The sequence below is a fragment of the Scyliorhinus canicula genome, chromosome 21 (genome assembly GCF_902713615.1).
Source record: "Scyliorhinus canicula chromosome 21, sScyCan1.1, whole genome shotgun sequence".
NCBI classification, from domain to species: domain Eukaryota; kingdom Metazoa; phylum Chordata; class Chondrichthyes; order Carcharhiniformes; family Scyliorhinidae; genus Scyliorhinus; species Scyliorhinus canicula.
In genome coordinates, this window is record NC_052166.1 from 57,555,306 (window position 1) to 57,581,082 (window position 25,777).

At 46.4% G+C, this 25,777-nt stretch overlaps 1 protein-coding gene across 1 annotated transcript; it reads right to left on the minus strand.

The window, feature by feature from the left end:
• Positions 1–1,364: 1,364 nt before the first annotated feature.
• Positions 1,365–25,777, minus strand: cdk9 (cyclin-dependent kinase 9 (CDC2-related kinase)). Its single transcript, XM_038782016.1, has 7 exons — positions 25,611–25,777; positions 14,036–14,117; positions 12,718–12,808; positions 11,022–11,188; positions 10,077–10,248; positions 6,828–6,976; positions 1,365–3,487 (listed from the first exon to the last, which is right to left on the minus strand). The coding sequence occupies exons 1-7, from the start codon at positions 25,751–25,753 to the stop codon at positions 3,122–3,124; spliced, it is 1,170 nt and encodes a 389-aa protein (XP_038637944.1). The 5' UTR covers positions 25,754–25,777; the 3' UTR covers positions 1,365–3,121.

A 25,777-nucleotide genomic window follows, 5' to 3' on the forward strand; every position in this document is an offset into this window, starting at 1 on the left:
AGGTTTATAAGATGATGCGGGGGATAGATAGAGTGGACGTTCAGAGACTATTTCCTCAGGTGGATGTAGCTGTTACAAGGGGGCATAACTGTAAGGTTCGGGATGGGAGATATAGGAGGGATGTCCGAGGTAGGTTCTTTACTCAGAGAGTGGTTAGGGTGTGGAATGGACTGCCAGCTATAATAGTGGAGTCAGACACTTTAGGAACTTTCAAGCGGTTATTGGATAGGCACATGGAGCACACCAGAATGACAGGGAGTGGGATAGCTTGATCTTGGTTTTGGACAAAGCTCGGCACAACATCGAGGGCAAAAGGGCCTGTTCTGTGCTGTTCTATGTAATTCAGGTGATTTCTGGCTTCATTCTTGGTCTGTATTTAGTTATCCAATTTCAACCAGGGTTGTTTTCAACCCTGGGGCTAGCCAGGAGAAAAGTCAGCCAAGGTTCCTGATTCAATGATCTTTGGAAACATGTAGGTGAACATTGGGCAAGGAGAGGATTGAATTTCATGCTGGCATCTTCCGCAGTCAAACAATAATAATAATAATCTTTATTATTGTCACAAGTAAGCTTATATAAGCACTGTAAGAAGTCTTACAACACCAGGTTAAAGTCCAACATGTTTGTTTTAAACACTAGCTTTCGGAGCACAGTTCCTTCCTCAGGTGAATTAAGAGGTTTGTTTGTTTGTTTGAAACAAAGCTCTTCATTCACCTGAGGAAGGAGCATTGCTCCGAAAGCTAGTGTTTAAAACAAACATGTTGGACTTTAACCTGGTGTTGTAAGACTTCTTACTGTGCTCACCCCAGTCCAACGCCGGCATCTCTATATTAACACTGCAATGAAGTTACTGTGAAAATCCCCTAGTTGCCGCACTCCGGCGCCTGTTCGGGTACACAGAGGAAGAATTCAGAATGTCCAATTGAACTAAACAGCACAGACTTGTGGGAAGAAACCAGGGCACCAGGAGGAAACCCACACAGACACGGGAAAAACGAGCAGACTTCGCAGACAGTGACCCAAGCTGGGAATCGAACCCAGGCCCGTGGTGCCGTGAAACAACAGTGCTAACCACTATGCTACCCATGCCGACAAGCTTGTTGGCATCCAAGGTTTTTGGCCGGCAGGAAGAATGGGCAAGCGTTACCATCCTAAATTGGTAACCCTGTTTCTATCATCACATGGAGATTTTTGGGGGATGGGACAGTTCAGAGCAGGAACATAAATAAGATTTTTTTTTTTAAATCACCAAAGTACACATAAATTAAGCACAACAGTGTGGCAATGAATAAAAAGACTCCCCATTCACACTAAGGCATTCAAGCACCCTTAGGATACAAAGAAGAGAGAGCAGAGAGGCAAGGTTGTTTTACAACAGTTTATTTAAAAATCTGGAACAAGGTAGAATTCATATTCAACACTGATATACTTTATCACAAAATGCTAAACATTTTGCATTTGCACTAATCTCGCACTGCACAATGTAACAGAATCTTTCCATCAAAATTGCTTATACTGAAGAATTGCACATTAACTGTGTCCTAAGCCCTTCTCAGGACTGAATTTTAACTGATATTCCAGCATTGCAAATGTAAAGTAGATCCAGAGGCAAAATACCTGCAGTACCAATGATAACAAAAAAATATTTTATACTGCCAGGGGTAAATGTGATCTCCTGACATTGACGGAAGGCTGGATAATTAATTACATTACAATAAAGGGAATTTCAAGCAAGATTTCTGTTTGCTAAAAACAGGTTGGCCAACATCACTGGCCTCCAAATGCACCAATTCAAAAGCAGTTTTGTATTTACATAAGTAAGATCTCTCCCCCCCCATCACAGTCTAGAGCGTGCAATACTTTTGGCCAGGCGCCAAAAAGAACCATCTGCTAACTGGGGCACTCACATAAAGGGGGAGGTGGACAGCCTTATGATGACAAGACCCAGACAAGGGTCATCGCTGCGTCAACTTGGCGGCAGGGGGGGGGGGGGGGGGGGGGGTGAAAAGAAGAGACCACACTTTTAAAAGCATTGAGACTGACATTAAACTGACAACTTGTAGGAATAAACTCAATCTGCTGAATTCACCTTAATCCGGCTGCAGGTAGATTGGTGGGCGGACTATCAGACACAAGGCTACATCAGAACGAGAAATCAGAAATCCATCATCACAAATGGAATGCATCACAACATGGCGGTAACTACAAACCTGTCGGAAATATCAGCTGCCCTGTGAAAAACACGCTTTAATTAAAAATATATATATTTTTTTAAAACCCTCATCAAATGTGTGGCGCAACCCCGCTGAGTTATCAATCCATTGAAGAGTTGCAAACTTCTGGCTCTTTTTGGTTTTAGGGAACCATGACCCCGTCAAGATGCTCTCACTAATGAATAATGCAGCGGTGCTTGAACCTGGTAAGTACTTATGAATGAAGTTTCCAAACAATTTATTGTAGACCTGCATGTTTAAATAGCAACTGTCTAAGCATTCAAAGATCCAAGTGTCTGATCCACAGTAAAGTTAAATGAATATAAATCGTAATCTTCCCCACCTGCCTTGTCCAAGGTCAGAGTGTCTCATGACCAGTATGAGGGGCAAGCTAGTCACAGTCTAATGTTGGGACTTTGCCCCCATTCCCTATGCAGCACCATCAGGTCTCAACAGACAGGCCACTCAACCCGTGGAGATCAGGGAATAAACCCATTCGCTAACCCTCCACTGCTGACCCATTGCATTGAGCCACCCCCATATTGCCCAAGGTACTAACATGGAAGATAATTCAGCAATCATCCAATGATGAAACGACTGCAGACTTTGACCAAAGAACTGTCCCACTATTCTAAACTGGGGGGGGGGGGGGGGGGGGGGGGGGGAAGAGGAGGAGGAGGAAAAAAACTAAAATTAACCCAATAGAACCTCAATGTCACTTCTGGACCCTTAGTTCAGCTTTTGATTCCTGACAAAGCACCTCTGCCAAGGTACCAACGTCTGATCAATAATGGGCGTAATTAATACGTAGACCGCTCAATATTTTTCAATCATAAGACCTTGAATATGGCACCATGGTAAAAATAAAACAACCTGTCTCTTGGATTCATTAACCTCCTCAAACACATTCAGAACACTCGATCAAACTCAGTCTGGTTGGCGGCAGCGGGATTCTTGTTCTGAGTGGTTGACTGCTGAGGCATGTGACTAGCTCGCCTCCTGGGAGGAGCCAAGTATTCAAACATTGACTGGTTGTGCGTTGAGAGCATATTTTTCAAGTCAGAAGGCATGGGGTCAGTCCAGAAGAAATCGTGGTTCAGCGCATCATCACTGTCAATCCTCTGGGTGGGGTCAAGGACAAGCAGCTTGTCAATCAGGTCCAGCGCGTAAGGGTCTTTCACATAAGCCTTCAGCCGGTCTTTGACCTTACGCTTCTGACCTTTGGGCAATTCCAGTTTTTGGTAGAGTTCATACTTTTCAACATTAGGCCAAACCTGAAACCAAGCAAAGTTTAAATTTCACTAAAATACAAGATTTGCTTTTGTCAATACCGCACTGATATCTTATGAAAGAATGTAGAAACAGAAATACAGCTACAGGCTTGCTAAGTTTGTAGAGAAATGGGCGAACTCATGAGAAGCAAGGGCAGCACGGCAGCACAGTGGTGTCTCATGGCGCCGAGGTCCCAGGTTCGATCGCGGCTCTGGGTCACTATCCGTGTGGAGTTTACACATTCTCCCCATGCCTGCATGGGATTGCTCCGGTTTCCTCCCACAGTCCAAAGATGTACAGGCTAGGTGGATTGGCCGTGATAAATTGCCCTTAGTGTCCAGAAAGTTCAGGAGGAATTATTGGGTTATGGGGATAGGGTGGAAGTGAGGGCTTAAGTGGGTCGGTGCAGACTCAATGGGCCAAATGGCCTCTTTCTGCACTGTATGTTCTATGAAATTCCCAGAACACCAATGGCTGGATTCTCCGGATGTCCAGCCGCGTGTTTCTCGGAATCACACCTTTCGATGTCGACGGGGTTCTATCTTCCTGCTGCTTGGCAATGGAATTTCCCAGTGTAACCACCCCACACTGCCGGGAAACCCACGGGCAGCAATGCGCTGCCAGGGAGAAAAGTGAAACACAGCACCCTGAGAGTTCCGGCCAATGTTATAAAATGTGCAACAACAAAAAACTTGAAAATGTTGGGATTAAAACAGAAAGCAACTGCTAAATTTTATATACAAGACGAGTTATTTTCCCTGTGATTATCTCATTTTCAATGCACTCACCAGGTGGTTACGTCTCAAATTATTCACTGTCAAAACATTTTGTCCTCTGCCAGTTTTTAAAATAAGCCTTCAAAGATCAATGCACATGTGGACCACATTGTCCGCACACCTGACACAAGATTCCCAAAGCAAGTTCTCTACTCCAAGCATTGTCACGCACCGGTTACCAGGAGGACCGAGAAAACGTTTCAGGGACGTCCTCAAAGCCTCACCGAAAAAATGCAACATCCCACCAATTTGTGGGAATCCCTTGCTCAAGGCTACCCAAAGTGGAGAAGAAGCCAACTGTTTTGAATGTTTCCGACAGGCCCAGGTAGAGGCCAAGCGCAAACAAAAGGAGATTGCTAAAATTCAAGCACCCTACCCACCCACCCATCCGCCTCATCAAACGCTACCTGCCCTACCTGATGACCTTTAGTCATCTCAGGACCAAAAGCCCCGGCAGCACACTGATTAGCTCTGCTGCCTCACAGCGCCAGGGACCTGGTTCCGATTATGGGACACTCTGTGCGGAGTCTGCGCATTCTCCCCGTGTCTGTGTTTGTCCTCTCCCCCTCCCCCCCAAGTCCAAAGATGTGTAGGCTGGCTGGATTGGCCGTGCTAAATTGCCCCTTAGGGTGGAGTTTCAGCAGTAGGGTGGGGGAATTGGGCCCAGGTAGGATGCCCCTTTGAAGGGTCGATACACACTCGATGGGCCGAATGGCCTCCTTCTGCACTGTAGGGATTCTATGATACAAGAAAGTTATCTTCAGGACTGTCCAAGGAGAACATGCACCCCCAGGTCCCTCTGTTCCTGCACTCCTTAGAATTGTGCCATTACGTCGGTATTGCCTCCTTCTATCCGTTTTGCCAAAATGCATCACTGCACACTTCCCTGTTTTAAATTCCATCTGCCACTTGTCTGCCCATTCTGTCAGCCTATGATCTATTGCAGACAATTTGTATCATCGTCATTGTCTGCCACTCCTCCAAGTTTGGTATCATTGTGTCCAAGTCAGTAGTACGTAGCGAAACCAAAAGCAGTGGTTCGAGCACTGACCCTAACACCAGTGCCTATCATCCTCCAATCGCAAAAACAATCATCTACCACAGGGGTGGGCAAACTACGGCCCGCCAAAGGTCTTTATGCGGCCCACCAAGTCATTAAAAAAATTTTTTTAAAAATTTTTTTTAAGGTTAATGGGGGGGGGGGGGGGGGGGGGGGGGAGCTGTTGGGTTACTTACTGGTATAGGGTGGATACGTTGACTTGAGTAGGGTGATCATTGCTCGGCACAACGTCGAGGGCCGAAGGGCCTGTTCTGTGCTGTGCTGTACTGTTCTATGTTCTATATGAGGCGCCCAGAATCATAACCGGGTGAAGTAATTATTTTACTTAATATACTATGCGGCCCTTTAAAATTGTGAATTTCTGAATGTGGCCCTTGCACGGAAAAGTTTGCCCACCCCTGATCTACCATGATGCGCTACTTTCTGCCCGTAAGCCAATTTTTAAAATCCAATTGGACGCTGATTTGATTTATTATTGTCACATGTATTAGTATACAGTGAAAAGTATTGTTTCTTGCATGCTGTGCAAACAATGCATACCGTACATAGGGAAGGAAGAAGAGACTGCAGAATATGTTACAGTTATAGCAAGGTGTAGAGAAAAGATTAACTTAATACAAGGCAGGTCCATTCAAAAGTCAGATGGCAGTAGGGAAGAAGCTGTTCTCGAGTCGGTTGGTACGTGACCTCAAACTTTGGTATCTTTTTCCTGACGGAAGAAGATGGAAGAGAGTATGTCTGGGGTGCGTGGGGTCCTTAATTATGCTGGTTGCCTTTCTGAGGCAGCGGGAATTATAGATAGTGTCAATGGATGGGAGTCTGGTTTGTGTGATGGACTGGGCTACATTCACGACCTTTTTGTAGTTTCCTGCGGTCTTGGGCTATTCTATAAGCCTCAGTTTTGTCAATTAGCCTTTGTTGCAGTACCTGGTCAAGCATTTTCTTCAAATCCATATAGTCAACGTCTACCACATTACCTTAATTAGCCATCTCTGTTACTTCATCAAAAAAATTCAATTAGATTGGTGAATGATCATCTGACTTTTACAAGCCCATGCTGGCTCTTCTTGAACATGTTACCACCTTCCATTCCAGTCTTTCTCACAACTTCATACATGGCACTCTTGAATCCGGTTTCCATCCCAACCACGAGAGCTAAAAAAGCTCCAAAAACATAAACAATTGCATCTTTGCAATTTCCCTGCAGCTATGGGACATTGTGAAGCCTTAAATGCACAAAATGCAAGTTTTAATTCTAATTGCAATAGAAGCAAAGGTTCACAGCACTGTCCACGTGGTCACTCAATACATTTACAGTTACATCACATCTGAAAACTTACTACTGAATTTAACCTCAAGAGGGGTGTAATTATACAGTCAGCTTTCCTTGTTCAGTCCATAAGCAGATGTGAAATGTATCATTTTGCGACCAGTATTCTTAATGCTTGGGGGGAAAAAAATTAAACATCACCATTTGCGTGTCGACATAAAACGAGCTGGCCTTACCTCCGCTGTGATGGAGCCACAGAGTTGACTGATCAGGGTTAACTGATGTTGTTCTGTGTTACCCTGCATTATAGGGCTCCGAGTCCACATTTCAGCCATGATGCACCCAGCTCCCCACAAATCTATGGGTGGTCCATAATCTCGCTCACCTGTGTTGGGGGAGGGGTTTGCAAAGGTAGACAAATGATATTACTAATCATGAAGCAGAGCGCAACTTGCAGGACTGTTGTACTTCCCAGTCTACTACTCTCTACCCAAAGGTGCCGAGGTTAGATCCCCAGGGCACTGGTAGCCTGCTTACCCCACCCTGGCGATAGCCCTCACATGCAAGCCCACACAATGAATACCATCAAACCAATCAACCACATGGATATCACACCCCTCATCCAATACAAACACATGTTCACTTCTCATAATTATTAAGTAGCTACCACCCGGACACAGTTATCCCTTCCTTTGACTGGGGCATGCATGCCAAATATATGCTTTCACCACTACCCCGCTGATTAGATTATTTCAGAGCACAGGTTAGGGTGGGAGGGACGTCTCAGGTTCACCCAGTCCATGAGACTTAAAAGTACATCATGTGGTATTGCAACACAGCAAAGGCAACTAAGCAGATCAATAACACAAAGGAGTCATAGTACAGGGCTTGGAGAATTGAAGAGAGAGACAGGCTAAGCTTTACATCTTGCACATATCAGCATAGCTCTTGAGAAATTGCCAAAAGCAACAAGGGAACAATAATTAACACTGAATGAGAAGATAGTGCTGATTGGTTGGAAAGTGGACTAATGGAGCCGTTGCCATGGCGAATGCAGCTTGAAATGGTTACCTGCCCAGCTTTGTTCAAGTTCAGACTAGCCCTGTCCTTGCAGACAGGAGGAACATGTCCATTCTTTATGCCTTTATCAACGAAACAAAAGATTAGGGAAGTCATTCCCTGGTTCATTCCTCAGGGCAATTCCATGACCAACCAGAGCCTGCCTGTTCGGATTGAATTGAACAAAGGTGGGCAATTAACTAAAAGCAAAATACTGAGGATGCTGTAAATCTGAAATAAATACAGAAAATTCTGGATAAACACAGCTGGTCTGGCAGCATCTATGGAGAGTGTGTCGAGTAGGAAAGATGGCTAACATTGTGTCATGAGGCATGATGGTAAAATAGGTCAACGGCTAAACATTGTGTCGTGAGGCATGATGGTCAAAGAGACAAACAGATTTGTCTGAAAAACTGCAGCTCTGTGCAGAATGAATTCCGTGGGACCAAACAGAACGACGACTTGCAACTGGACATTTTGCTGATAACGTTGTTTTTGAACAGTTAGAGCAAGGCTCTGCCAGGGAGAAATTAGGCCGGAATGTTTAATTGAACTAAGAATCAAAAACCTTATAAAATAGTAGGGACTTCCGGGATAACCCTGGGATCAACATTCGCAAACCCCGAGTTTGGAAGGTCACAGCACACACCCTCCAGAGCGATCCTGGCCAGGTTTCTTTACCGGATAGTATTTTTTAGTTCAAGTTGGGAGTCTTGAAACTTATGTAACTGTTTAAATAAAACACATAACTCAAGTTGTGAGTTAAATAAACGCTGTATTAAAATCAAGCTGCTGCAAGGACTAATTGGTCTGTTTCATCAGTTGCCACCAGCAGAGGGCAGCAACAAGAGGAACAGTTAATGTTTCGAGTCCATACGAGTCATATGGACTCGAAACATTAACTCTGTTTCTCTCTCCACAGATGCTGCCAGACCTTTTGCGTTTTTCCAGAATTTTCTGTTTTTGTTTTGGACAATTATCTATTCACCATGGCAATACCTCCACCGACTAGAGCCCACTTGCCAACCAATCAGCACTCTCTTCTCATGCATGGTTGACGCTGTTGGTAACTTCTTGTGAGTTAACCTGATGAGTACAAGATGAGAAGCTTTGATAGCACCTCTCATTTCTCAGCACCATAAAAGTTGGCCAAGAATGTGCTGCGCAGAAGCTGTAGGGGCGATATGTTCCCCTAGTTCACGGATCAGGAGCGGAACGTCCAGAGAATTACAAGATGATACTCGTGGAACAATAGAAGGTTTATTCCAGGCCTCCATAAATAATATAGCACCAAACTAGAGAATTACAAACCTACATCAAACATTCACAAAAAAAAGAGGAGTAATTCAAGTGGGTAATGATAGGCTAGCTAACTTAAAATCCACAGTGGTTTAAATGTTTCTCCTTGGCCTGGCAGCAGAAAGCAATCACCAACTACACACCAACCAGAGAAAAGTGTTATCCAACTCAATCCCACTTTCTAGTTCTTGCTCCGTGGTCGTGTAGGTTACAGCACTTCATAGACGTAACCAAGTACTTTTTAAATGCAATGAAGGTTTCTAGCTTCACCACCCTTTTTCCATGATGTGGAGATGCCGGCGTTGGACTGGGGTGAGCACAGTAAGAAGTCTTACAACACCAGGTTAAAGTCCAACAGGTTTGTTTTGAATCGCTAGCTTTCAGAGCACAGCTCCTTCCTAAGACTTCTTACTGCACCCTTTTTCCAGGCAGTGAGAAACCACTTTCCAGCACTGTGTCCCAGCAGAATCAACCCCTGCAAGAAAGAAAACTATAGAGAAAAGATGTGCAAGCATCTTAGCCACAATGTGCACATCATCAGTATTTGCACCTTTCATGGAGACCACATAAGCCCTAAACATTCAGCATACTGCCAAACATTTACGCCCTTTCAATTAATGTCGGAGACCGATTCTAAAGAGCCATTCCTGGAACATTGCTCAACCATGTGTTGAACAGGGAGACAAACCACAGGTCATGGGGCCACATTACACAAGTAACACAAGGACATGTTTCAACACAATTGTTGTTATTGTATTTACTTCTAAAAAAGGTTTGCTAAACTTTTATGATGATAGTGCTGCTTTATGGGGTAATTTGAGCTGGGGAGACGCACCTTATTTTATCTATTCAGAACCCAAGAGGAAAAAGCAAATGTCCACCAAGATTGAAATGATTTGATGACAAGTTACAATCAGTCGTAACGATTAGGTGACACCAAAGTTTAGTTTTCAAAACCTATAGGTTGTGAGAGGAAGGGAACCTAGGAGGTGTGAGGTTCCACAGCAATATTGCACACCATATCCCTCAAATATTTACCCATGAGCCCCGAGGGCAGATGGGGTCACTATCACCATGGCATATCCTGGCCTAGCTGGTCACGTATGGTAGAGATTGTGGTAACCCACCTAGCAGGAGCTCCGGCGGACGGTACCACAGTGTCACAACCCTGTTGGTATAGCGGTTTGGTTGGCTATTCTTGGCCAGGCTAAATGCTCGAGCTAGACCAAAGTCAGCCAGTTTCAGCACACCATCCCGAGTGATAAGGACGTTAGCTGCTTTCATATCCCGATGCAAGATCTGGAGGGGGGGAAAAAAATGCAAGAATCAGCATAAAGCAAATGGTGTCAGAGTAGTTTGCACAAGTATTTATTTCTCCAAGGACAGGATCCTTGGCAGAAATTCCTTTGCAGCTCGCCTGGAGGCTCACATTTGAAACTCTTTGAGCCCTTTGCAGCTCAATGAGGCTGAGTAATGAACGTAGAACATACAATGCAGAAGGAGGCCATTCGGCCCATCAAGTCTGCACCGACCCACTTAAGCCCTCACTTTCACGCTATCCCCCTAACCCAATAACCCCTAACCTATTTGGATACCAAGGACAATTTAACACGGCCAATCCATCTAACTGGCACATCTTTGGACTGTGGGAGGAAACCGGAGCACCCGGAGGAAACCCACGCAGGCACGGGGAGAATGTGCAATGCATTAGGCAATTTAGCTGCACTTACCCAAAATCTTTATGCTGTGTTACATCCGTACTAGGAATAGGCCATTCAGCCCCTCGAGCCTGCTCTGCCATTCAATAAGATCATGGCTGATCTGATCACGACCTCAACCCCACATTCTGCCTAGCTCCAATAACCTTAAACTGCCTTGTTATCGAAATCATCCCCCTTTACCAGAACACCAATTCCTTTTTAAGTACAAATATATTAAACAGCATAACGTATTTAGCACTGCAGTGCTCCGATAACCATGTAGCTATGACCAAGACTCTGGGCTTAACTATACACAAAACACTCTAAACCAGCAAAAGCCAAACCAAACCAACCGAGGTCACTCCATTTCACCTTGTTCCGATGAATGTAGTAGAGCCCGTTCAGTAACATCTGCATCACCTTCTTGATTTCTGCCAATGTGAACTTCACGTTGGCGTTGCTGAGCAGTCCAGCAAGGTCATGCTCACAGAAGTCAAATACCAGGTAGATGCTGCCCTTGTAGCGGTTATACTGCGTGGCTGAAGGAATTAAGCAGAAATATACATCACTGTCACCTTTTAACCATCACGATTCCAGGTGCAAGCACCCACTTTCATTTGTTAGGCCCGAAGCAAGACAGTGATAACCAAGGAGCTGACAGATGAAGCAATTCCAGATTGGGCGAAAACTGAAACCTCTGTAACTTCATAAATTGCCGTTAGTTCAAGTCACAGGCTGGGACCTCTGCCCAAGCCAGTAAGGCGCCTGGTTCTTATATATATATATATATTGTGGGGGTGAGACCCAAGCAGACATGGGGAGACTATGCAAACTCCACACGGACAGTGACCTGGGGCTGGGATCGAACCCAGGCCCTGAGCTCTGTGTTGTTGAAGAAAACTTGATGGGAGAAAAGTTATACTTCCCTCACCAACGCATGGTCACACCAGGTGAACACATTTCACGGGTCTTTGAGTTGTATGGACAGGATGTGCCTGGACATATGACTGGTGGTTGTAAGGGTCCTTCCTAATGATTCCCTGACTTCCCCTTTCTTTATTTTTTGCCGTTATCATTTTTGATCCATGGATGCTTAATGGACATGTGCCTTTAGGTCAAGCGGCAGGGAGAATGAGGAGTTTTAAAAGTTGCACCATAGTATATGGTGCTAGCCTTTGTGCAACAAAACTCAGACTTTGTGGTACCTGAGTGACAGGAAGGGACTTGATTTGACTGTTTGGCTGGTGGCAAATGAATTGGCCAAAAGGACAAATTCTGCCCAGTAACAGGCAGTGATTGGATCCTGCCTGAGTGGGACCATTTCCAGAGATGCAAGGAAAGCACAGTCGGGTGTCTGGACACTCGGGGGAAAGGACCCACTCTCTCTCGCGTTTTCTCCAGAAAAGCTGCTGTATTTCTGAAACTGCAGAGGCCTAAATGAATCTACAGTGAAAACCATTACAGACTGGAAAGCAGAAATCTCGACTTGAAAGGCTAGTTTGAAAGAAAGTGTGCTAGAATCAACCATCTGAAGTATCTTATCCTTATTATTTTCACCTCTTTCTTCCTTTCTGTGTTTGTTTGGCATGTGTGTGTGTGTGATATATATATATATATATTTATTATATATAGTTAAAGTGGGGGGGGGGGGGGGGGGAGATTTTGAATTAATTGTTAACCAGTTGTATTTACTGCATATTTCATTACAGTTGTTATAAATAAAAAGTAACTGTGTTTAAATTTACAAGCCTGGTGACTGTAATTATTCGACATCCAAGGGCCAGAATTTGGGTATTTTTCTTAGAACTATTGGTTAATTCAACTGTGTTGCAACTCCAGGTAAAGGGGGGCTGGAATTGACCGTGCCCCTGCCCAGGGTATTTTAGCAAAGTATGTTCGCATGATGTGAATATATTCCATGAAACTTGCACATTAACTGCTATCTGCTGCCGACAAGTATCAGCTAACTGCAACAGGAAAACCAGAGTATTGACTGGCAATGATATTAAGGCAGGAACCCACTAAAGACATAATATGCAGACTGAATTGCAGTTTGAATTGAGCTCACCTTTAGTGCGGCAGATCTCAATGAGATTCACCACGTTTTCGTGCTTCAGCAGTTGTAGGATTTTTATCTCTCTCAGGGCCGTGATGGGAAACTACCAGAAAGATTTGATTTTTTTAAAAAGCATTACAATCATGTGTGCAAACACTTCCATATCTCAACAGACCTAACACAATTATTACTGAGCAAAATATTAATTTACAACCAGAAACAGAAAAACAGATTTAAGGATGTGGATAATGTTTCCCTTTCACCGTACTGATCAATGGCAACAAGAGGAGGGGTCGGGTGCCATTACATTGCAGTGAGAAAATTCACAGGAAAATCGTTCATGCATCACAAATAAACAGAAGGACATCCGATCAGAAGAAATAAAAATTCCTGCAACAGAATGTACAAGTCATTGATGAGGGACTGCCTGGTGCTGTACTGGTCCAGACAGAGCCCAATGCCAGGCACCAAGTCCATTAGATAGGGTTGGAAAGGGAGCCGAGCACAAGACCTTGTACAACTCTCCAGCAGGTCAAGGCTTGGAATTTCTACTCTTGGCTAAAAGGTTACTGGCAAGAAAAATGCCACATTCTTTTGTTTTTAATATTAGTAAATGGGCGTCACTGGTAAGGTATTTACTGACATCCCCAATTGCCCGAGAAGGTGTTCCTGAACCACTGTAGTCAATATGGTGTAGGTACTCCAGCTGTTCTATTAGGAAGGCTGTTCCTGGATTTTGACCCAGCAACATTGAAGGAATGGCGACATATTTCCAAGTCAGACCATATGTAACAAGGAAGGGATTGCGCAGATGGTGGTAATCCCAATGCATCTACAGCTCTTCTAGGCAGCAGGGATCGCAGGTTTGGGAGCCAGGACTGGAGAAGTCATGGCCGGTTGCAGTAATGAACCGTGTAGATGGAATGCACGGCAGCCACAATGCACTGGTAGAAGAAGCGGCGAATGTTTAAGGTGGTAGATGGGAGTGCCGATCAATTGGGCTACTGTACCCTGGATGGTGTTGGGTTTCAGGAGTGTTGTTGAAGCTGCACTCATCCAGGCGGGTGGGGAGAATTCCATCACCTTCTAGACTTGCGTCTTGAAGGTAATTTACAGGGAATCAGGTGGAAAGTGAATCGCTGCAGAAAACCCAGACTCTGACCTATGTGAGGTAGCAAGGGAGGTCAGTGCCCACAGTTGTGAAGAAACACGAGCCACAGCCCACTGTTTTTTTACACCAGTGTAATTTGCATACACAGATGTCACACCATTAGGCCTGCAGAGGAGGAAAAATTAACTTTAATATCCAGGCTAACTTAACCCTACATACCCCTTCCTTTTCATTTTCCATCAGGACTTTCTTCAAAGCCACTTTCTTCCCCGTCTGTCGATGACGTGCTTTAAAAACCTCCCTGTAAAAACAATCACAGCACCTTCAGTCCAAAAGTTCCAGTGACTAACAAATTCTCCCAGAACAAATACAGCCATGCATTCCATAGGAAGAAAAACGGGTCAGAAGTTATAATTTTGCAATGCAGCAATTCGAAGAGTCAATATTTCCATATACTTGTAGGTCTTGAAATCGATTATGCAGAACTTCACTGTAAAACTGCTCAGAGCAACAAGCATTGCAGCAAATGAAATGTTCTCTTCCACCCCATTCCTACTCTTCTTCACACAATCATACACTGCTTTCGGTAGCATTCCTCGAAGTTTTGCACTGTTTATCTAGTGTCCACCCGTAAAGGAGAGATTCAATCTGAGCTAGCTGATTACCAAATGCAACTCCTTGGTTATCCTCCATTCCTGCTATGCAATCTGTGCCTTCCACTGTGCCCTGCCCTTTTCTCATTGCCCAGAATGTATCTTGTTTCTTCCTCTTGAGGGACCAACATCGGCTCAAGCTAACCTTGAATAGCCTTGAATGGCGAAAAAGGCTCAAAGGGTTGAATTGCTCCTAATTCTTAGGTTCCTGGCCTTTCTATATTCTTTTTTTAAAATAAACATTTATTGAGGTATTTTTGGTATTGTAACAACAACAAAACAAACAATGTACATGAAACTATAAACATAGTGCAAAATCCGTCTCCCTCCCTTACAGGTCCCACCTTTATTAACCCCCTAAGCTAAACTAACCCCCCTTTCTGCTGACGATTAATTTTCCGCGAAGAAGTCGACGAATGGTTGCCATCACCAGACGAACCCGAACAGTGACCCTCTCAAGGCGAACTTGAATTTCTCCAGAGAAAGTTCGCCATGTCTGATTGCCAGGTCTCCGACTTCGGGGGCTTGGAGTCCCTCCAAGCTAATAGTATCTGTCTCCGGGCTACCAGGGAAGCAAAGGCTAGGATGTCTGCCTCTTTCTCCTCCTGGATTCCCGGGTCTTGCGACACCCTGAAAATCGCCACCTCTGGACTCGGTGCCACCCTTGTTTTTAACACCGTGGACATGACATCTGCAAACCCCTGCCAAAATCCCCTAAGCTTCGGACATGTCCAGAACATGTGGACATGGTTCGCTGGTCCTCCCGCACACTTTGCACACCTGTCTTCGACACCAAAGAACCTGTTCATCCGGGCCACTGTCATGTGAGCCCGATGAACGACCTTGAATTGTATCAGGCTCAGCCTAGCACATGTTGCGGACGCGTTGACTCTACTCAACGCGTCCGCACAGACCGTCCTCTATCTCTCCCCCCAGCTCCTCCTCCCACTTGCGCTTCAGCTCCTCGGTCTGCGTCTCCGCTGACCCCATAAGTTCCTTGTAAATGTCAGAGATGCTCCCTTCACCTACCCACCCTCTGGAAACTACCCTGTCCTGAATTCCCCTTAGCAGTAGGAGCAGGAAGGGTGACACCTGTTTACGTAGGAAGTCCCGCACCTGCAGATACCGGAATTTGTTTCTCCTCGCGGGGTCTTGCCCACCCAAATGAAGCCAGTGATCACTTTGTTGACCCGTTTAAAAAAGGACCGCGGAATAAAGATGGGGAGACACTGAAATACAAACAGGAATTTCGGGAGGACCGTCATCTTCACCATCTGCACCCTCCCAGCCAGTGACAACGGAAGCGCGTCCCATTTCCGAAAATCGTCCTTCATTTGGTCTACTAGTCGGGCAGCCGGTCCCATTCCTGCGCCACTTGATGCCTAGGTACCTAAAGCTTCCCCCTAAACGGCAGCTCCCCCAATCGCCTCTCCTGTCCCCTCGCCTGGACCGCAAACATCTCACTTTCCCCCATATTTAGTATATACTCCGAAAACCGGCCAAATTCCCATAGAATCCTCATGATTTCTTCCATCCCCTCTATTGGGTCGAAAACATACAGAAGCAAGTCGTCTGCATAGAGCGAGACTTTGTGCTCCACACCACCACCACCCCCCCCCCCCCCCCCCCCCCCCCCCCCCCCCCCCCCGACCAGCCCCTTGAGGCTCTCAGAGCAATTGCCAACGGCTCTATTGCTAGCGCAAAGAACAGTGGGGAGAGGGGGCATCCCTGTCTTGTCCCCCCCCGGTGCAGTCTAAAATAGTCCGATATTGTCCTATTCGTCTGTACACTTGCCACAGGAGTCTGATTGCAACCTGACCCAGTCAATAAAGCCCTGCTCAAATCCGAACCGTCCCAGTACCTCCCACAGATAATCCCATTCTACCCGATCAAAAGCCTTTTCTGCATCTATTGCGATCACTACCTCCACCTCCCTACCTTCCGGGGCATCATAATCACGTTTAACAACCTTCTTACATTGGCCAACAACTGCCTACCCTTAACAAACCCAGTCTGGTCCTCCCCAATAACACCCGGAACACAATCCTCAATCCTGGAGGACAACATTTTGGCCAGCAATTTAGCATCCACATTCAACAGGGGAAATCAGCCTGTAGGACCCACACAGCTCCGGGTTCTTGTCCCGCTTCACAATCAGCAAAGTCGTGGCCTGTGACATCGTCAGGGGCAGCACCCCTCTTTCCCTTGCCTCATTGAACATCCTCATCAACACCGGCTCCATTATCCCAGAGAGCTTTTTATAAAACTCCTGTGGGTAGCCGTCCGGTCTCAGGACTTTAGCCGACTGCATGGAATTCAGACCATCTACTATCTCCTCCAACCCGATCGGGGCCCCCAGCCCTTCTACCAGCTCCCCGTCCGCCTTTGGGAAATTCAGCCCCTCCAAGAAGTGTAGGGGGTTCCGACCTGTACACCTACTGTAGAAACCCTTAAACGCTTTATTCACCCCTGCTGAATTGCCGTTCTATATTCTTGTAAACACTCTTACAATCTGCTTCAATGTTCCTGGCTTATTTACTCTTATTCGGCTTCATCCCAAAGCAACTTTTTTGGTTGCCCTTTGTTAGTTACTAAAACACTCTTATCATTTACAACTTTATAAGCTGCTTTTAATTGTATACCATCCCTAACTTCCCCAGTAAGCCACAGATGGATATTTTGCACTGTTTTAGCTTTTTAATGGAAGTTATTTTTGTTGAAAATTGAGTCATTTCTTTAAATATTTGCTGCAGCAGCAGGCGGCTCCATTTCCGTTGAGTGCGCTTGCTGACCCACGGGGCTCGAGCTACTGTTCAGTCCTTGCCAGTTGCCATTGAGCTTCGCACTGAGGTCACCAATCAGTAGCTGAGCATCTGTTGAATAAGAGGTCGAGTCCATTGGCGTGATGCCCTTCTTGCCTGCCGTCCGTATCCCAGTGTATCCTCTCCCCTCTGTATCCCAGGGCAGAGGATACACTGCCTGCCGTCCGGGATCATCAGGCTCTCAACGCTCATTCCCTGGTCTGTCCACGGCATCTCACGGATGACGAAGGTGTCAAGTCAGTTAGTCTCCCAACATCCGGGCCATCTTCCCACCCCAGGTGTGTTCGGACATTCCAGTTGCCAATTCTGGTGATTAGTTTTGGTGTTGACATTGGGCGCGTCAAGGATCAAACTTTGTTTTCGCTTTCACCTAATCCCATCATTTGTACACCCTCAGATGTGTCGTCCTTTCTTTGCTGTTTCTGTAGCGGTGATAGGTTTTTCCTTAAATTTAGAGTACTCAATTATTTTTTTTTCTCAATTAAGGGGCAATTTAGAATGACCAATTCACGTATCTCGCACATCTTTTTAGGTTGTGGGGGTGAGACCCATGCAGACACGGGGAGAATGTGCAAACTCCACGCGGACAGTGACCCGGGGCTGTGAGGCAGCAGTGCTAACCACTGGGCCACCCAGGTTTATCCCTTTCAGGTTAGAGGTAGGCAGAATGACATGGAGGTCTCCAGATGATAACACCCTGACGGGATTGACCATATATGCATCAGCCGCAGACGTAGGACGTTCCGACAAGATGCCTGCAGGTATTGAGATGCTCCTGTCGGATCGGATCTCCTTGGATTAGGAAAGTGGAATCCACCTGAAGCTGAAGAAGTCAACAACCATGAAGTTACAACGGTCATTTGCAACGGAGAAAGTAAAGGACAAGGACACAGACGTATCACATTCCTGGCCTGCCCTCTCCAACAGATTCAAAATATTAACGAAGTCAGGCACCACCGAGGAACAGTGGGAAATCTTCAAAACAGAATGCATCGGGCAGAGGAGGAACCAACAAAGAAAGATGGATCACTGACCCAAGTGTTAGTGAGGTGGAAGCCAGTAGCCATCATGTCATCACTGCCAGATTCCCCACAAGGCACATCACAATCAATGTATTGCATGATTTCACACCAATTGAGGCAGACAGAGGAGGCGAAAGATGAACTCTACCATTAACCGCAGGACAAACTGGATGAGGCACCCAGCTATGATATCAAGCTACTGATCGGTGACCTCAGTGCCAAGCTCAATGACAACTGGCAAGGACTGATAAGTACAATCAGGCCCATAGGTCAGCAAGCATGCTCAACGGAAATGGCAGAAGTTGTCTGATGATGAACAGAAAGGAGAATCAGGAAAAGAACATTGAACAAAAGCAAGTAGATTGGACAAAGCCATCAGGAAGAACTGCAGAAGAGATAAAATAGGATGGATAGAATTATAAGACAGGGTGGAACAAGCAGCAGCAAATTGATGCTACTCCAGGTTTGTGCAGGAACTAACTGGTACAAGAAGCGACACCAGTGGACCAATCAAGGGCAAGGACGATAAGATGCTAATGCTGAAGGAGCAGGTTGCAGGGTGGGTGGAACACGTTTGAGAGATTTTCAACCAGCCCAACCCTACATTTAAGGTCAATGTCAGCACTGAGCCACCAAGAGCCTGAAGAACAACAAATAACCTCGGAAGGATGCTATACCAGCAGAGCTATTGAAACCGACAAGATCACTTACACAACGGAGCTCATCGACCTGTTCAACGTTCTGGGCTGCGGATGACTGGAGGTGAAGAGTAATCACCAAACTACCAAAGAAAATAAACCTCAGTCACTGTAACTGGATGGGTGTAACACTGAGGTCTCACGGTCTTCAGCATGATGCTTCTCAATAGATTCAAGCAGACACAGATCGTACCCTTCATGAGGAACGAGCAGGTCGCCGGGATGGCAGATCAGGCTGCGAGCAGATCTTTAGGCTCAGGAACATAGCAGAGCCGAGAACATCAATATCAACTTTGTTGATTGCAAGAAGTCATTGGACAGCATCTAGCTGCAGCCACTCTAGTACACCGCAAGACAGTATGGCACCCTGGAGCACTATGTTAACATGTTAAAAGCCTAATATCGTGACTTCAGCTGCTGCATCAAGACTATCAGGGGCACCAAGGACTCCTTCAACATCACCACAGGAGCATGGTACAGTTGCATACTCTCCCTGCACCTTCTCTCTTATTGATTTCACCACGAGGAAGACTTTGGTATCCTGTGACAACACCACAGACTGATGGGCCTGGATTTCACAAGTGACATCGCCTTGCTGGTTAAAGAAACGCACGCTCCCAGAAATGACCAACAGTCTTGATAGCAGCAGCGCCAATGTTGCTCTTTGCATCAGTTGCTAGACAACCAGAACACCAACAGTGAATGACGAGGAGGTCCTCCCACCACCATCGGGCAACGGACAACCACTTTCCCGACCTAGGAGGCAGCATCTCCAGAGAAGGTGGGTGATGTAGAGATTACGGCGACACCAACATAGGCAAAGCAGCATCGGTCTCCCAGCAGCTCTACAGAGTCTGGACATCCAACACTATCAATACTGCCATGAAACTGTGAACCATAGAACCAGCTGCAATCTACGCCAGTGAGACAGCAAAGATGTCTTATAAGTGGGATGCCTTTCACCAGCATTGCCTGCGTACGATGAAGAGACAACATGACCAAGCGGTGGTCACAGATGCCTGTAGGACATTGTGTTGGAGAGGCAACTGAGAGGCAGGACATGTATTCCAATTCTCGGGTTTACACCGTGCCAGAGTGGTAGTGGAGTGGACACCACCAGCAAACCACAACAGAGCTGGTCAAGAAGAGCTGGTGAAGTACATCTAGGAAATTGCAATGGACCAAGGCCAGTGGGGGAGATTTATTGCCCGTATTTCCTCTGGTTCCATTCGGGACAAAGTGCAAGTAAATCTCGAAATGTTGCCCACTGGTAATTTACTGCCATACCTCTTCACCCATTCACTCAATAAACCTTATCCAGCTCTCCTCTCCTTCCAAATAATTGGCCGTGTTCCAAGTTGGCCATGTTTAAGATCCTTGTTTTGGATTCAAAAATTTTTGATTTAAAACTAGGTATGGAGTGAATTGCACTGTGATCACTTTTTAATGAGAGGAGCTTTTACTATGAGATTACTAATTAACCCTTCTTCTTATCCAAAAATAGCCTTACCCTAGTTAGCTCCAGAACATATTGTTCTAGGAAGCTATTGTGAAAGCATTCAACAAACTCCAGACCACCCGTATCAATTTGAACTGTGCAGAATATCGGAAGAATAATGTCTCTCACAATTATTACATTCCAATGATCTTTTGTTAGAATCACTAGTGCAGGAAGGCATTCGGCCCATTGAGTCTACACCGACCCTCTAAGAGAGCACCCCACCTAGGTCCACGCCTCCACCCTATCCCCATAATCCAACCTAACATTTTAGACACCAAGGGGCAATTTTAGCATGGCCGATCCACCTAACCTGCACATCTTTGCACCGAGGGAGGAAACCAGAGTACCTGGAGGAAACCCTCGCAGACACGGGGAGAATGTGCAGACTCTGCACAGACAGTGACCCAAGCCGGGAATCGAACCTGGGACACTGGTGCTGTGAAGTAGCAGCACTAACCACTGTGCCACCATTGTTCTGTCCAATGGCATTACTCATTGCAAGGGAACTTACAAATTACTCTCTGCCAATGTTTACCGACCTTGTCATTCCTAATGGTCACCCATACTGATTGTACTTGTGGTCTTCTGAGCCAAGATCCTTTCAATCCTAATGTCATCCTCGATCAGGGCTCCTCTTTGTTTGCCATTCTACCCGTTCAATAAATGGATAAACCCCTAAATATTATATTTCTTTGTACAGTTACTCGCTCATTTCAACACCCGCCTCTCGGTTACCATTGGAAGTTGCATGTTCTTTCAAGAGCAATCCAATTAGTATCACAACCCTGCTCCTTCCCTCTAACCTTGCAAATCTTCCCCTTTAAGTTTTAGTCAATTCTCTTTTTAAGGACAAAAAAGGGGACATGAGATTGCTTTGACAGATAAGGCAAAGGAGAATCCCAAGAGCTTCTACAAATACGTAAAGGGAAAAAGAGTAACTAGGAAGAGAGTAGGGCTCTTAAAGATCAATAAGGTTATCTATGTGCGGATCCACAAGAGGTAGGCGAGATCCCAAATTAATATTTCTCATTGGCAGTTACTGTTGAGAAAGGCATGGATGTTAGGAAACTTAGCAAAATAAATAGTGATGTCTTGAAGAGCGTACATATTACAGAGGAGGTGGTCTTAAAGCGCATCAAGGTAGACGAATCTCCAGGACCTGATGAAATGTATCCCAGGACGTTGTGGGAGGCTAGCGAGGAAATTGCAGGTCCCCTAGCAGAGATATTTGAATCGTCGACAGCCATAGGTTAGATGCCTGAAGATTGGACGGTAGCAAATGTTGTGCCCTTGTTCAAGAAGGGCCGCAGGGAAAAGTGTGGGAACTACAGACCGGTGAGCCTAACATCTGTGGTGGGTATGTTGTTGGAAGATATTCTGAGAGACAGGATCTTCAGGCATTTAGAGAGGCAAGGACTAATTAAGGACAGTCAGCATGGCTTTGTGAGTGGAAAATCATGTCTCACTAATTTGATTGAGTTTTTTGAAGGGGTAACCAAGAAGGTAGATAATAATCTTTATTATTTCACAAGTAGGCTTATATTAACACTGCAATGACGTTACTGTGAAAATCCCCTAGTCGCCACACTCCAGCACCTCGTCGGGTACACATATTAAGAAATCAGAATGTCTAAATTACCTAACAAGCACGTCTTCCGGGACTTGTGGGAGGAAACTAGAGCACCCTGAGGAAACCCACACAGACACGGGGAGAACATGCAGACTCCGCACAGACAGTGACCCAAGCCGGGAATCGAACCTGGGACCCTGGTGCTGTGAAGCAACACGGTGAGGGCAGTGCAGTCAACGTTGTCTACATGGATTTTACCAAGGCCTCTGACAAGGTACCGCATGGTAGGTTGTTGCATAAGGTTATCTCATGGAATCCTGGGAGAGGTAGCCAATTGGATACAAAATTGGCTTGACGACAGAAGACAACGGGTGGTTGTAGAGGAGAGACTGGATAGACTGGGACCTTTTCCCCTGGGGCTTAGAAGGCTTAGGGGTGATCTTATAGAGGTCTATAAAATAATGAGGGGCAAAGATAAGGTAGTCAACATCCTTTCCCAAAGGTAAGGGAGTCTAAAACTAGACAGCATAGGTTTAAGATGAGAGACGGGAGATACAAAAGGATCCACAGAGGGTCGTGTGTGTCTGGAACGGGCAGTCAGAGGCGGGTACAATTTTGTCTTTTAAAAAGCATTTAGACAGTTGTATGGGTAAGATGTATACAGAGGGATATGGGCCAAATGCGGGCAATTGGGACTAGCTTAGCGATAAAAAACTAGGTGGAATGGACAAGTTGGGCCAATGGGCCTATTTCCATGCTGTAAACCTCGATGTTGAAGCTGCTTCCGGGGCAGCCCGGTGGAGCAGTGGTTAGCACTGCTGCATCACGGCTTTGAGGTTCAAGGTTCGATCCTGGTTCTGGGTCACCGTCTGTGTGGAGTTTGCACATTCTTCCCATGTTTGCATGGGTTTTGCCCCCACAACCCAAAGATGTGCAGGGTAGGTGGATTGGCCACGCTAAATTGCCCCTTAATTGGAAAAAAATAATTGAATACTCTAAATTGATAGAAAGAAAAAGAAGAGGCTGCCTCCCCTGATTCAGGAAATACATTTCACCAATGCAAAAAAAACCTCTGCCCCAGTCTGAAAACCAGCCTTCACCATCACTCTCCAGTGAGAAGCGGATGGTGATTCAATGAAAGGCTCAGGTTATAGCCATGTTCGGGGAGGGAATCAGAGGTTGGTTTAGGTTTCCACTCCACCACTGCCAGCACCCGCCTCCCCCCACAAAAATCATGCTGATATCTATACTGCTGGATGTAAATATCTAACTGACACAGAATAAGAACGATGGGTATTATTCAGCCCCTCGAGCATTCTGCGCCATTCAATAAGTTCATGGTTGATCTGACTGTGGCCTGAACTCCACCTTCCTGCCCGACCCTTATAACCTTTAACATCCATGCAGATCAAAAACCTGCCTAACTCAGCCTTGAATAAATTCAATGATGCAGGTTAGAGAATTCCAAAGATTTACAACCCTGAGGCAAGAAATCCCTCACATTGTCTTAAACGGAAGGCGCCATATTCTGACATGGTGTCCCAAGTCACTCGAATCTACACCGTCAAACGTGCCCAAAATCTTATAATTTTATATCAACTCCACTTCTAAACTCCAACCTACCCAAACCTTTCATGAAACAACACCTTCATCCCAGGGATCAATCTTCTGAACATTCTCTGAACCGCCTCCAGTATAAGTATAAACCTCCATAAATAAGGCAACCAAACCCGTGTAGACTAACCGAAGCCTTGTAGAGGTGTAACAAAGGTTCACTACTTTCACACTCCACCCCCTTGAAATAAAGACCAAAATTCAATTTGCCTCCCTAATTTCTCACTGTACCTGTATGTCAACTTATTGTGATTCACGTACATGACGTAACGGTGGCACAGTGATTAAAGAGCGTCAGGAGCCCGGGTTCAATTCCAACCTTGGGCGACTGTCTGTCTGGAGTTTGCACTTTCTCCCAGTGTCTGCGTGGGTTTCCTCCGGATGCTCCGGTTTCCTCCCACAGTCAAAAGATGTGCAGGTTAGGCCATGCTAAATTGCCACTTAACGGAGGAATTGGGCCTATGTAGGTTTCCCCCCTTGGAGGAACGGTTCAGACTCAATGGGCTGAATGGCCACCTTCTGCACTGACTCTACGACAAGGCCATCCAGATCCCTCGGTGCTGCAGAATTCTGAAGTCACTCTCCATTCAAATAATATCCTACTTTTCTAATCATCCTACAAAATTTGACAACCTCACACCTTCCCACATTATATTCCATCCACCAAAGAGAGCGTGTACTTCTCCTGTATTCCACCTGTCACATGGCAAGTATCCCAAGACACTTAAGAGGATTAATTTCAAGCAAAATGTGACAGAACTATATTAAAGAGATATTTGAGGAAAATACTTTGTCAAAGATCCAGGCTTCAAGAAAAAGGGATTGGAGTGGATCAAATAGACTGACATACACAACCTGTATCAATGGGGAGTCACATGAAACAATTTATTGGCCAGAAAGCACATTGGGATGTCCCAATGCCACAGGAGGTGCCAAGAAAGGGGGCCTCACGGTAGCATGGTGGTTAGCATCAATGCTTCACAGCTCCAGGGTCCCAGGTTCGATTCCCGGCTGGGTCACTGTCTGTGTGGAGTCTGCATGTCCTCCCCGTGTGTGCGTGGGTTTCCTCCGGGTGCTCCGGTTTCCTCCCACAGTCCAAAGATGTGCAGGTTAGGTGAATTGGCCATGCTAAATTGCCCGTAGTGTAAGGTTAATGGGGGGGATTGTTGGGTTACGGGTATACGGGTTACGTGGGTTTAAGTAGGGTGATCATTGCTTGGCACAACATCGAGGGCCGAAGGGCCTGTTCTGTGCTGTACTGTTCTAAATGCAAGAATAGGTCCTGTACAGGATGTGAACTTTCCCAGACCCCAATCCCAGTATGAAAACATTCCCCCATCCATCCCCCTCCTCTGCAGTGCCCTATTCCATCCCCCCTCCCTCCCAGTGCCCTATTCCATCCCCCCTCCCTCACAGTGGTCCATTCCATCCCCTCCCCCCCCCCCAGTGCCCATTCCATCCCGTGCCCCAAACCACCTCCATCCCCCCCCCCGTGCCCCATCCACCTCCTCCCCCCCCGTACCCCATCCACCTCCTCCCCCCCCCCGTACCCCATCCACCTCCTCCCCCCCCCGTACCCCATCCACCTCCCCCCCCCCCGTACCCCATCCACCTCCTCCCCCCCCCCGTACCCCATCCACCTCCTCCCCCCCCCGTACCCCATCCACCTCCTCCCCCCCCCCGTACCCCATCCACCTCCTCCCCCCCCCGTACCCCATCCACCTCCATCTCCCCCCCCGTGCCCCATCCACCTCCTCCCCCCCCGTACCCCATCCACCTCCATCTCCCCCCCCCCCCGTGCCCCATCCACCTCCTCCTCTCCTCTCCCCTCCCCCACCCCCAGTGCCCATTCCATCCCCTCCTCCCTCCCATTGCTACATCCACCTCCTCCCCGGAGCCCCAAACCGGCCTCACCCGAAGGTGCCCTGTCCGATCTTCGCCAGCTTCTCGTACTTCCCGACCTCGTCGCAGAACTGGAAATCCAGCGCTTCATAATGTTTGATCATGTCAGCGCTGAGACGGACACTCATACCGCCATCCGGGCACCGCGCCATCATCTACTTCCGGGGGGGAGGCCGGCG